This window comes from Raphanus sativus, chromosome 3 (genome assembly GCF_000801105.2).
Source record: "Raphanus sativus cultivar WK10039 chromosome 3, ASM80110v3, whole genome shotgun sequence".
In the NCBI taxonomy this organism is placed as follows: Eukaryota; Viridiplantae; Streptophyta; class Magnoliopsida; order Brassicales; family Brassicaceae; genus Raphanus; species Raphanus sativus.
In genome coordinates, this window is record NC_079513.1 from 674,160 (window position 1) to 687,237 (window position 13,078).

General features: G+C 34.1%; 3 protein-coding genes across 3 annotated transcripts; all 3 read left to right on the forward strand.

The window, feature by feature from the left end:
• Positions 1 to 562: 562 nt before the first annotated feature.
• On the forward strand, positions 563 to 2,019 carry LOC108845763 (nifU-like protein 1, chloroplastic). Its single transcript, XM_018618939.2, has 3 exons — positions 563 to 1,015; positions 1,410 to 1,546; positions 1,635 to 2,019. Exons 1-3 carry the CDS (start codon positions 652 to 654, stop codon positions 1,821 to 1,823), a joined length of 690 nt encoding a protein of 229 aa, XP_018474441.1. The 5' UTR covers positions 563 to 651; the 3' UTR covers positions 1,824 to 2,019.
• Positions 2,020 to 4,792: 2,773 nt separating this feature from the next.
• On the forward strand, positions 4,793 to 8,997 carry LOC108845761 (UDP-D-xylose:L-fucose alpha-1,3-D-xylosyltransferase 1). The gene is made up of 4 exons (XM_018618937.2): positions 4,793 to 5,433; positions 7,965 to 8,126; positions 8,203 to 8,409; positions 8,593 to 8,997. The coding sequence occupies exons 1-4, from the start codon at positions 4,945 to 4,947 to the stop codon at positions 8,803 to 8,805; spliced, it is 1,071 nt and encodes a 356-aa protein (XP_018474439.2). The 5' UTR covers positions 4,793 to 4,944; the 3' UTR covers positions 8,806 to 8,997.
• Positions 8,998 to 11,490: 2,493 nt separating this feature from the next.
• Positions 11,491 to 12,988, forward strand: LOC108844806 (UDP-D-xylose:L-fucose alpha-1,3-D-xylosyltransferase MGP4-like). The gene is made up of 4 exons (XM_018618100.2): positions 11,491 to 11,955; positions 12,242 to 12,403; positions 12,484 to 12,699; positions 12,776 to 12,988. The coding sequence occupies exons 1-4, from the start codon at positions 11,512 to 11,514 to the stop codon at positions 12,986 to 12,988; spliced, it is 1,035 nt and encodes a 344-aa protein (XP_018473602.1). The 5' UTR covers positions 11,491 to 11,511.
• Positions 12,989 to 13,078: the final 90 nt, after the last annotated feature.

The window sequence follows — 13,078 nt, forward strand, 5'->3', positions numbered from 1 at the left end:
CTGGTGGTGTAATTCATTTGGCTGACACCCCTTAAACCTGGGTTCAACTCCTCTTTGACACTCATTTTTATTTATTTTTAGTCTGGATCTCAAGTCCATTTATTTTCTAACCCAGGTTTAATATAATCCTGGGTCCACCACTGGCAGGGCCTTCTGATTTTTGCTTTGTTGTGTCCTTCTGTGTCTGTTACAGAAGTGGAGTGATGTTGAACTCTTGGAAAGTTGTTTGAGTTCTTGTTTTGACAGCGTCTGTCGTGATGTTGTTTGTCGTGCTCGGTTGTAAGTTCTCGTTGTAGAACGTCTATCTTTCCGGATTAATATAATTTCAGATGTTTAAAAAAAATACAGGCGTAGCTTTTTATCGAGTACACCTATGTTGAGTGACAACCCAAATAAAGGAAAAGTCAAAACATTTGATACCCACCATAAAAAGCGGGGACGAAACTGACACGCGTGGGCTCTAGTTAATGGACTGGGCCATAAGAAAAGTTAATCGGCCCATTAGTAGTATATGGTCCCTTTTTAAAATAAACTAAAGACCGTTCAAAATCAAAGGACTAAATCGGCAATTTTTATATTTATTTTCGTGGCCACAGAAACACAAAACTAATCAGTAGAATCCCCACGACGACGACGACGACGACGACGACGATGGCTTCTCTCGCGACTTCAATCGCCGGAGCTGGAACCTCCAAGATTCTCGTTTCAAAGGGAATTGGGTTTCCTGTAATCTCCTATCCCAACTCGAGAGTCTTCTTCCTTTTCGCTAGACCGATCTCTAAAAGTGGGATCTCTCCCCGATCGGCGATACACGCTTCAAGCCAAGAGGAAACAAAGTCTTCACCTTTCGCATCCGTTGCATCACCCCCGGGTCTATACTCTGCTCAGACTTTCGATTTGACTCCTCAAAACGTCGACTTGGTCCTCGAAGATGTTAGGCCGTTCCTCATCTCCGACGGTGGGAACGTCGACGTTGTCTCCGTTGAAGACGGCGTCGTTTCTCTCAAACTCCAAGGTTAGTTTTTTTTTTTGAGTTTCGTTTGAAAAGACTTGAACTTTCTCTGTATAGAGGTTGCTTGTAATAAAGGGTCATGTAGAAAGGTTGCTCGTCTGCCATAATGATGAAGCCAGACTCTCTTGAACTCTAGATTCGGACAAGAGACATTTGTCTTAATGCTGTTCTTGCTATAGCCTTTAGTTCTGCTTTATCAGTCTCACATCTTTACAACAGCTTTAGGCAATAGTGGAACTCAAAATTTACAGCTGTCATGTGGGAGTGTAGTAGCCGTAGTGATAAATCATTTATGAATCGAAACAGTCTCTTTCATGGTTTGGGTCTGCTGGAGAAATCATCATGTTCACATGTTATGTAATTGAGCTTCTGTTGACTTGTGTTGTGTTTTTTACAGGAGCATGTACTAGCTGTCCGAGTTCTTCAACAACCATGACGATGGGAATCGAAAGGGTACTCAAAGAGAAGTTTGGCGATGCTTTGAAAGATATTCGACAAGTTTTTGATGAAGAAGTTAAGCATATAACCGTGGAGGTGAGTGTGTGAGGCTACCCTTTTAAAGAAAATTTAAGTATTAATTACTCTATTTGATATATTAAGGGATTTTTATTTTTTTTTGCAGGCAGTGAATGCTCATCTTGATATACTGAGACCAGCGATCAAGAACTACGGAGGAAGCGTGGAAGTTTTATCAGTTGAAGGGGAAGACTGTGTTGTGAAGTACGTTGGACCTGAATCGATTGGAATGGGAATTAAAGCAGCGATTAAAGAAAAGTTCAAGGACATATCTAATGTTACCTTTACAAGCTAGAAACTGTATATGTAAAAAAAGAAAACACAAAGTTGCTCTTTGTTTGAGCTTATTTCATTTTGTAATGTCCACATCACTAGTAGTCTCTTTGAGCTATCTTGCAAAGTTGATCAAGAACAGTGTGTAGACAAAGAAGCAAGTTGTTCTCCAAGTCACCAATCTCTTCACCAAAAAATAAAAAGAACACTGTTTTATATTTGTTTTACTTGAAGATGTCTGTTTGCTTCTGGATAGTGCCACAGACTTGAAAGGGTCTGTTAAGTCCCGTTATGTCAATCTTTAAGGACAAAAGAATTTTTGTCGTTATACAGACCAGAGCTTTATAGAAATATTAACTCGGCCAAACTTTTTGAAGTGGCAAAGGTGAAATAAATGTGAGTTGGCTGCCTAAAACCTCATACCTCATGCAGACTTGCACACCCTATCTGTTCCCTTTAATTTGACAGAGATGAAAGAGATGTAATTGAAAGTGCTGAAACCATGGTCGAAACAGAGAAGAAAGACTTTGAATAAGGTTATGAAACTGAGTATGAGTACGAGGAAAACAAGATAAGATGGATGAAGATGAGTTTACTCTTCGTCGACATGAGTTTGAGATTGAAGAATCAGTCGCCAAATTTGAGGATGAGGAGCCAACTGAGAGAAATGAGATTCCAGAGAGTTCAGATGATTCTTCTGAAGATGAGATCGATGTGCATAAGAAGAGAATGAAAAGAAGAAGAAGTCATGATAGATTAGCTTTGGGAAATAGCGACTACATCTTGTATGAGTTTAAAGAAGTTGTTTTGGAGTACGCTTTGAGCAAGAGAAGAAACATTAAGCATGATAGGTGGGATAAAAGACAAGAGTCTGATATGTGTGTGGTATCGTTAAGAAGTGTGAATGGCGAATTTATTGCTCATATGATACTGAAAGTCAGAAATGGTTGTTGTAGACAATGTACGAGTTTCATAGTTGCATTCCAGATGGGAAATGCAAGCTGTTGAAAACTCCGCTGATTGCAAGACTATTTTTGGATAAGCTGAGACAGAAAGTGGATTTGATGTCCGAGGAAATTTAATAGATTATAAAGAGAAGTGGAAAATAGCTAGTACACAGAATCAGTGCCAAAGAGGCAAAATATTAGCTCTAAAATGGCTTGAGAAAGAGTATGGGGAGCATTTTGCTTATCTCCGAGGATACGTACAAGAACAAAGCAGGGCAAGATGTTTTCAACGGTTTTTATGTCTGCTTTGGGATTCTTCGTGACACTTGGAGAGGATATTGTGGGCCAATTATCAGAGTTAATGGTACTTTCTTGAAGAGAGCTGTGAAAGGGATGTTGCTAACTGCTGTTGGACATGATGCCAACAATCAAATCTATCTGATTTTTTGGGCCGTTGTTCAATCCGAGACAGTTGATAGTTGGTTATGGTTTATCAAAAAACTAAAACATGACTTAGTTCAACAAGATGGGAATGGGTTTGTCATCATTACAGATAGATCAAAAGGACTAAAAGGTATCATGGAGTCAGAGTTATCGAATTTTGAGCATAGAAAGTATGTGAAACACATTGTGGAGAATTGAAAAAGAATCATGTCAAGAAAGACTTGCTGAAACCGAGGATATGGGATATTTATTGGAGCTATACGAAGTCAGGATTTGGATTTGTACAATGACATTATGAAGGAGCTGCCGGAAACTTGGTCTCGATATGCTTACAAGCTTGGAAGCTGCTGTGAAGATGTTGACAACAAAGCAACAGTCCTTTAACTCCACCACCACAAAACCAATAGCCAAATCATTGGTCCCGATGCTTGAGATGATAAGGAGGCAAGCAATGGTATGCATCGCCAAACGACACATCATACTGATGGGGCATGATAAGGTTTGTTCAACACCAATCTAAAACCTGTTAGAGGACCACAAGTATGGATAAAGTCCAGTTTAGCATTGATAGTTGCTCCTCCTAAGCCTGATCAACTTGGGAGAAAGAAGAAGAAGCGAAATAAGTTCCCTAAATAAAAGGCAAATTTGAATCACCAAAGAAGAATAAGAAGAAGAAGAGGTAAGTGGAGAAGCATCGAAGGGCTGGTCGGACAGTCTATTGTGGTTCATGTGGTGAGGCAGGCCATAACGCTAACGGTTGTAAACTCGATCCAAAGAAGAAGATGAAGAAGACACACCAAACCTTTGAAAAGGTATAATATCAACCAAATTTTGAAAATTGTTAATGTGTTTATCATGTTTGGTTTTGTTGCAGGGCACTTCTTCTCATGTCCATGAAGAGATCAGACTTACACAGCCTACTCAATTTACTTAAGCTCAAGACTGGTGGTTCTTTTGTTGTCGTTTAAAACTCGAAAACTCTATTTTCATGTACTTTTGTGGCTTTTGTTGGTCTTTCAAACTCTAAGTGAATGTACTTTTATGGCTTTTGTTGTTCTTTAAAACTCTCAATGAATATACGTTTGTTTTTTGTTGTAGTTTAAAACCGATTTTATTTCGTTTGTGTTCTTTATCTTATGTTTGTTTGATAATTTTCGAGCATCAACAAGTCAACTCATGTTTTAAATTCGAGCATAACCAAAGCAGAAAAAAACATGATAATCTCAATTACTGAAGAACATAATCTTGACACTGAAAACATAAGATAAAAGTCTTACATAAGTCTAAAAACATAAGATAAATTCATTACATAAAGGACATGATCATCTCAGTTACTAGACCCCTTTCCAAAGAACCATATTCTATATCATCTCTTCATTCATATTAAATCCCATAGCTTCTTCTCCCACCTTCTCAATTCTTGTTTTTTGAAACTTAAAGCACTCCATCATACTCAATCGCAGATCCTTAACATCATTCACAAGTTCATCATGTTTTGCATCCACCTTCCCTATCTCATCTATCACTTATAGGGAATAGATAGGGTGTGCAAGTCTGCATGTGGTGTTAGGCAGCCAACCCAATAAATGTTCATCTTAATTAATTTTTACTTTTGCAAAAAAGTAGAAGGTAGTTCCTTAATTTGGATTCCAGAAAATAGTTAAAGTAATAGCGCTTAAATTCGAGTCTGGCTTTTTTCTTTTGGTCACTTAACTTCGAGTTTGACTATTTTGTTGTATACATATTATTCCCATGTTCGGATGTTCCAATCTCATCACAAAGGAAACATTCTTGTCTTTCTCTCCAATGGCGCAGCACAAGAGTTTCTATTCCTTTTCAGTCTCAAACCGTCCCATCTCTCTCTTTAATGGTCTCCTTCTCCTGGCCTCTCTCCTCCTTCTCCTCGGTGTGTTCTTACCCTGGGCAGGGTCTCCCTTATTCCCGTTTCCAAACAGGATCTCTTCTACTTTGCCCTCTAACTGGAGTGACTATTCCCTCTCTCAAGCGGCTGCGTTCGTCGCTAAGGACGGGACTGTGATCGTCTGCGCCATTACCTATCCCTTCTTGCCTTTCCTCAGCAACTGGTTGATTAGTGTCTCGAGGCAGAAGCATCAGGACAAGGTTCTCGTGATCGCTGAAGATTACGCTACTCTTTACAAGGTTAACAAGAAATGGCCTGGTCACGCCGTTCTCATTCCTCCAGCGCACGATTCTAAGACCGCACTTAAGTTCGGTTCCCCGGTACAGTTTCACCTTTACGGTCCAAATTTTTCTTTTATTAAATAAACCCTATCGTAAAAATGCATTTAGTGCTTAAGTGTGAAATTATTTCTGCCACCACACTGCCGTTTAAAATATCTAGCTTGAGAATTGAGATTACTAAGCTCACTAGGATATGATATGTGCCTTGCACGGGGTGAGATTAATATTGAAATTTAGCAAAACAATAATATAATATTTGTTGTTTAATAATTTGTTCATTCACATAGATAGTATAAAATCATTATAAATTTGGGTAAATTTACGACAACACAGGTAATAATGTTGATTAATTGGATTATGATTTATAGTTTAACAACCTAAAATCTGTGTAAAGGTTTTCTTCATGAAGCATTGGAACACAGCTTTTTCACATTATTAGACTCAGCAAACTATAAAGAAATTAAAGACCCATTCTAACTTGGCTAGAATGTACACGTTGTCAAAAAGGCAAAACCTTATCATATACATATAACACGTTTGGAAAAAAAAACTTACATCGAGATAAGCGAAGAACAAAAAATACGAAAGAGGATTAGGATTCTATCCGAAGGTTTTCAATCTTACAATCGACGAAGAAATAACTCACGAACGCAGATCATGTTTCTCCTTCCATACTTTTTTTATCTTCGAGCATCATGAGTTTTGATGATTTCCATTAAATATCGTTCTCTCTTCCGTCTGTCTTAAGTCAAAAGGAAAATTAACCGCAATTGAGAATATGTTCATTAGATCATGTTGTCAGAATGATTATAAGAAAGATCTTGTCTCCCTATATATAAAAAAAATAGACAGTGCTTATAGGTGGTATAAGTTAAAATTTAAAGATCGATTTCACATAAGTTAGATAACAGGTTGCTTACCTTGAAATCGACCAACACCATTTCTATTGCTTTCCACAGATGCACAATTTTCACCCTTACCTTTCACATAGATTTGAAAGGCTTTTCAAATCATAAACAAAATCAAGACCAGCCATTTGAAACTGTAAAATGAGGAAAACATATACAGGAAATAGTGTTTAAAGACGAATGATTTTTAGGATTGAGAACAGCGTGGTATTTATATAGTAAAACAACGGTGCATATGAATATTAGTGATACTGGAAAAAAGGAACCCACAATTTAATTCTCAGTCACGCAATACCATATTAGTTTCGTAATCTCGTACTAAATTAACTCCAGAGTCAATGCAATATTGGTTTCAATCATGCACTAATTTGAATATATTTATTGCTCCGAGAAAGTCACGTAAGGATTGCTTGATTGATTATCCAATTATATATGGAAAATTAAGGAGATTAGGAAACTAATAAAGTTTCTTATAAGTATATATTCATAATAAAGATTTTGCTATGTATTTTAGGTAACAATAACATTCTCTTAGTGGGAAATAGAAAACATACTTAATTTTATTTTAAACGTAATCACACTGTTTTTACTTCCGTTAATTTCTTTGAATTGATATGAAGTTTTTTTTTTGTTCTTTTGATAATTTTTATTTACTACTTTGTAGATTGATATATATACATATTTTTATATCAACAAAACGTCTTAAATAGAATGGTTTTCTTTAAGAATTGTAAACGAAAAACATTATCAAACAAATTAGTTACAGAATGTAATTCATATATATTTTCCATTTTATATGGAGTATGTTTATGTTCTCAATAATACAAATTTGTGAACCCTAAAAAATCATAGAAAAATGTGACACTGTTATTTATTTTTATTTTTTTGGTCGAGCCAAAATGTAACATTATCAGGCACTGTGTTACATGACAAAATATATTCTTAAAAATACTCAAATGTAATTTTTTCCTTCCAAGCCACAATCAGTGATGTAAAGAACAACAAACTATTCAAATTCTGAGTTTAGGACACATATTTGACATGCATTGAATATGTTCATCTCCTCCATGATAATTATTTCATTTACATGGAGAATGGGATATTAACCACACATTCTATTATATTTAAATTTTGTCTTGATTGTTGTTCTTATGCACTCATGTCACATGTCTGTGAAGAATGATTATATAAAAGTTGACCAAAGGATCATCAATGGTTTCACTAAATTGTGATTTTCTCGGAGAAAATTTATTAGTTTTAGCTATAATTCTCATGTTCCAACTATTGTTTCTGTTAGTATTTCTTACGTTATCACGAACGTCGGGGTCAAAGAGGATTCTTATGCCAGCTATACTTTGTTTAAAAATAATACATAGAAAAATAGGTACGTATTTTAAATCAATGTGTCTAATACCATCGTGTTTAAAAGATATAAAAATACAATGCAATTCATAAAGTTGTACGAATGGCACTATGCGTAATTAATCTAGTGTAGGATAGGTAGTTACAATAGAATCTTGAAGATGATTGAGAATGTGACACCTAAACATAATGGCATACACGTAAATAATTAACTAATTTAAGGTTAGTCTCACTAATTGCTTCTCTATTAATAATAAGGGGATGTTTCTTAATAACCAAGTTATTATATCCAAAACTTAGGAATTTTTCAACTTCACTTCACGGAGGCCGCAACATCTATTGCAACTTTTGGAGCTAGGTTACAATGTTATGTTCAACGATGTTGATATGGTCTGGATGCAAGATCCATTTCAGTATTTAGAAGGAAGCCACGACGCATACTTCACCGATGACAGGACTACAGTATGTGATTTGTCCTTCACGTTATAGAGTGTTTTTATTCCTTTTTTGGTAAATATTATTTTGGTTTTATTGCCAGATTAAGCCTTTGAATCACTCACATGATCTACCACCTCCGGATCAAAACGGTGTGACTTATGTATGTAGCGGCATCATTTTCTTGCGTCCCAAGAATGGCGCAAAGCTTCTGATGAAGAAATGGTTTGAGGAACTTCAAGCTGGATCTAAGGCATATGAAGGTGATCAGCCTGCTTTTAACTGGGCACTTAACAAAACAGCTCACCAGGTATTGATTTCAATCTGTTTGTACCGTAATTTTCAATTAGGAATTCACTGTAACATTCTCAACATTTTGGCACCATCTTTAACTACTTATATAATCTACTTATGAATACTCGACTATGGTTTTGTTTTAAGTGTCACTAGTTTGAATTCAAACTCAACTCTTTGGTAATCTTGACTTCTTCAGGTAGATCTGTACTTGCTTCCTCAGGCAGCTTTTCCAGCAGGAGGATTGTACTTCACGAACGAGACATGGGTTGAAGAGACGAAGGGGAAACATGTGATAATCCACAACAACTATATTATCGGTTATGACAACAAGATGAAACGCTTCCATGACTTTGGTCTATGGCTAGTTGATGATCATGCTCTTGAGTCCCCACTGGGAAAATTAGATTAAAAACATCACACCTATAAACAAGAATGGCTTGTTATGTGTGACTGTAAGCATGTGGCTAATTCAAAACATAGGTAAATAAGTGAGACTCAGAGATGTATGTCTCCACATTACCAGAATCAATAATAGGTCACTCTAAGACAGAAGAACAGCGTTCCCTTGTATGTATCATCTACCTCTTTAGTCTTCACCCGACTCCTGCTTCCTCTTTAAATCAATGTGATTATGCATATATGATTCATTACAAGTTAAAACTATATCAGAAACATCACACCGAGAAAAAATTACGTCGAAAACAAAAGATATACAATTAATATACAACGTATATTATTCGGTATTTTTATATTAATGCATAGAATTTGTGAAATACCACAATTAAAACGAAACGTATACCGTTTTGTTTTCCTCATTAACTACGTGAAATCTTTTAAGACGTAAATTGAATGCTAACTTTTCAAACTCACAACAATTTATTTTTGAAGACATATATATAGTAGAATATGTACATATTATCTTTAGAATAAGATTTTTTTTTGTAAAAGAAGAATAAAGATCCTTCCTATCGTCATGTATTACCGTAATTAGTTACTAGATTCTGACCAGCCCTTTGAGAGGGCGGGTATATTTTCTGTTTTAATTTTTGTGAGAAATTTAATTTTTATATTTTTGTTATTTTTTGTAATCATATTTATGTTTAATATTTTAATATAATATTTTGTAACTATATTAAATATGTCAAGTTGCATAACTATACACTTATGTCATATGTATTTCAGAAATTATTTTTAAACTTTATTTCTAAAGTTTATAATATATTATATTTTTTTAGTAGGTACCTAACATAATTAGTAAAGAATATTCGTATCCAAAAAATGATTTGGAATCGATCCAAAAATCAAAGTCTCATAATCTATTATATCTGGCATATATACTCGGACGGTTTTTAAAGTGTTATATCCGAAAACCTATATCAAATCCAACCCATATCGAAAACTGAACAAATTTTTTGAAAAATTATTGATTTTTAAAAAATATTTTGTTATATATATATATATTATATATATAATAGGTTAATATGGTCTTCACTAACTTTAAGTAAACATCACATTTAATAAATATTATTAATCGAATAACCTATTTGAAACCCATTAAACTAAAACCCGTAAAATACTTTTTTTATGATTAATACTTCCATAATAATATCAACTGATCGTGTTCCTAATTTAATAGAACATATAGATTAAATAATTTAATTTTCTTATAAACAGCTATTTTATATTTATTATTTATCTTAGTTGATTCATAAACTTTTATTGTATTGGTCTAAACTTTAATCTGTTTTGAAAACTATATATTATTAAGTTATATATTTGCTATGATTTTTACTCATGGACTGTTGGTAATTGTTTATCATGTAATAACAAATATTTATAATTATATATTATAAAGCTAACGATGACAAAAAATATTATCAAGGTAATAAATAATATTTATTTCTTTCTAAAACTAACAAAAACTATTAAAAGTGGGTTTGTATCTAGGTTGTATAAGTATTTATATTAATGATTTGTATTTGGAATAGTTGATCATCATCAAAGGAATATTTTATGAAGTCACATTATGGCACATTACAGTTACTTCTAAAAAAAAAGATATTACGGTTGCATAAAATTCATTATTAGTGAAAATGGTTAATTTAAATATAGTTATACAATATGTTGGAATACACATATATTAATAAGTCATGTTCCTATTTTAATAGTATTGATGATAGAATAAAAAGATGTCAATTCGTTTAGTAATGTTTTGGTGGGAAATAATTTGGATAAAAATTTATATGGCCCACATTTGTTGGTATAGTTTTAAATAACTAAAAGAATCATGGAATCTAAAATATCTAACAGGTCTTCTAATAATACAAATATATTATTTTTGTTTTAAAATATTAAAATGGTTTATAAACTAATAAAAGTAATGGCACACTTGAAAATACTAAAATCAATTCAATGGCAACTAAAAAGGCGTCATTTTATATTAAATTGTTTTGCTTAATTTTAAAATTTATTTAGAAAATGTGATCTTTGTAGTTTTTTGTTTAAAGTTAAAAATAACATTTATGTGGTCATTTTAAATGATAATTGCAACACATATAAATGTTTTTTAAATATTAAAAAAAAATTTCACCTAGTTTTTATTTAATTTCGGATGTAAAGAATATATTGAAATATTTTAAGTTTGCAAAATAGAACAAAACAATTATACAACAAACAAATGAATCCTAAAATAAAGAGATATTAAAATATGGGATTCTATTGTTGTTCCACTATTTAAAAAATTCAAAATTAAATACTGTTGGGTTAAATAGATTCTGTTAGGATTAAATAGTTTTAATTATGATTTAAATAAAAAGCATATGTTTAAAATAATTCAGTGGCACAGAATGGTAAATAATCTTGAAACAGAAGGATACCTCAAAAAGGGCCTTCTGTTTTAATAATATAGATAGTCATCTATGAATCTAAACTCTAAAGTGTGTGTATATATATATATATAAGATAAAATCCTAATCACTTAATCAAATTAAAACTCATTTAATATTTTAAGATTTTTTACCATATTTAAATATATTCCCCTATTTACAGATTTAAATAAATCATAACAATTCATCTTGTCTCCATTTCTGTTAATCTTCCTGGTGCAAGTGCAACAATGGAAAAGCAAAAGCAAAAGCTATTCTCTTCGGCCTATCATCTTTCTCATTCTTCAACCTCCATCCTCAGCCGCAATGGTCTCCTCCTTTTTGTCTCTCTCCTCGTTTTCCTCGGTGTGTTCTTACCCTTGTTACTGTTTCCAAACACATACTCTCCTTTTCCTTCTTCTTTGCCCTCCAAATGGAACGACTATTCCCTTGCTAGAGCCGCCAAATTCGTCGCTAAGAATGGTACTTTGATCGTCTGCACCGTAAGCTATCCCTTCTTCCCTTTCCTCGATAACTGGTTGATTAGTGTCTCGAGGCAGAAGCATCAGGACAAGGTTCTCGTGATCGCTGAGGATTACGCTACTCTATACAAAGTCAACTCCAAATGGCCTGGTCATGCCGTTCTCATTCCTCCAGCTCTTGATTCTCAAACCGCACACAACTTTGGTTCACAGGTATAGTTTCACCATCAGTGGATTGACCCATGCATATTATATACTAGTGTTCTTGTGTGAGAGTTTCGATGGGACAATGGTAATATATAAAATATTTATACCAATTCATTTATCGCCAATTAGTTTTAAATTGAAAACGAAACTTAATGTGTTTTGTTGGTCCCTATACACTTTTGTAGTAGGATCCTATAAAAGGTCAACTTGTGGATTTAGTAATAGCTAGTATGCCATGTTTTATGTATGTGTGCGAAGGACTTGTTACTGATGATTATACGTATCTGATTAGGGTTTCTTCAACTTGACATCTCGGAGACCAGAACATCTCTTAAAACTTTTGGAGCTTGGTTACAATGTTATGTACAACGATGTTGATATGGTCTGGTTACAAGATCCATTTCCGTATCTAGAAGGAAACCACGACGTGTACTTCATGGATGACGAAACTGCAGTATGTGATATACTTACTTACACATCTCCTTGACATGTTTTGCGATTTGTTTAGTATCTTTTTTTTTGGTTTGGTGTCAGATTAAGCCTTTGAGTCACTCTCATGATCTACCGCCTTATGCACGAGATGGAAGGACTAATATATGTAGCTGCATGATATTCTTACGTCCCACTAATGGTGCAAAGCTTCTAATGAAGCAATGGATTGAGGAAATTCATGCACAACCTTGGTCTAAAGATAATAAAGGAAATGATCAGCCTGGTTTTAACTGGGCACTTGGCAAAACAGCTCATCAGGTATAATTGTTCACTTTGTTCTTGTGTCAACTCTTTTGTGATCTTGTGTCAACTCTCTTGTGTTCTGTCCGTATAGGTGGATGTCTACTTGCTTTCTCAAGCAGCTTTCCCAACAGGAGGAGTGTACTTCTGGAACAGTACATGGGCTAAAGAGACCAAGGGGAAACATGTCATAATCCACAACAATTACATTGTTGGTTTCAACAACAAGATGGAACGTTTCCGACATTTTGGTCTATGGCTAGTCGATGATCATGCCCTTGAGTCCCCATTGGGAAAACTAGAGTAAATTTAAATGGCGCTTGTTATGTATGAATGTTATATATGACTTTTTGAAACATGAAAAACGGAACATGGTACAATGATAACATAGATAGAT

Bases quoted from the DNA above. Each gene is read 5' to 3' on its own strand.
- LOC108845763 (XM_018618939.2), top strand. From the start codon at position 652: ATGGCTTCTCTCGCGACTTCAATCGCCGGAGCTGGAACCTCCAAGATT. The intron at 1,016-1,409 runs GTTAGTTTTTTT...TGTTTTTTACAG, and splicing joins CGTTTCTCTCAAACTCCAAG to GAGCATGTACTAGCTGTCCG. The intron at 1,547-1,634 runs GTGAGTGTGTGA...TTTTTTTTGCAG, and splicing joins TTAAGCATATAACCGTGGAG to GCAGTGAATGCTCATCTTGA.
- LOC108844806 (XM_018618100.2), top strand. From the start codon at position 11,512: ATGGAAAAGCAAAAGCAAAAGCTATTCTCTTCGGCCTATCATCTTTCT. The intron at 11,956-12,241 runs GTATAGTTTCAC...GTATCTGATTAG, and splicing joins CACACAACTTTGGTTCACAG to GGTTTCTTCAACTTGACATC. The intron at 12,700-12,775 runs GTATAATTGTTC...CTGTCCGTATAG, and splicing joins TTGGCAAAACAGCTCATCAG to GTGGATGTCTACTTGCTTTC.
- LOC108845761 (XM_018618937.2), top strand. From the start codon at position 4,945: ATGTTCGGATGTTCCAATCTCATCACAAAGGAAACATTCTTGTCTTTC. The intron at 5,434-7,964 runs GTACAGTTTCAC...TCCAAAACTTAG, and splicing joins CACTTAAGTTCGGTTCCCCG to GAATTTTTCAACTTCACTTC. The intron at 8,410-8,592 runs GTATTGATTTCA...TGACTTCTTCAG, and splicing joins TTAACAAAACAGCTCACCAG to GTAGATCTGTACTTGCTTCC.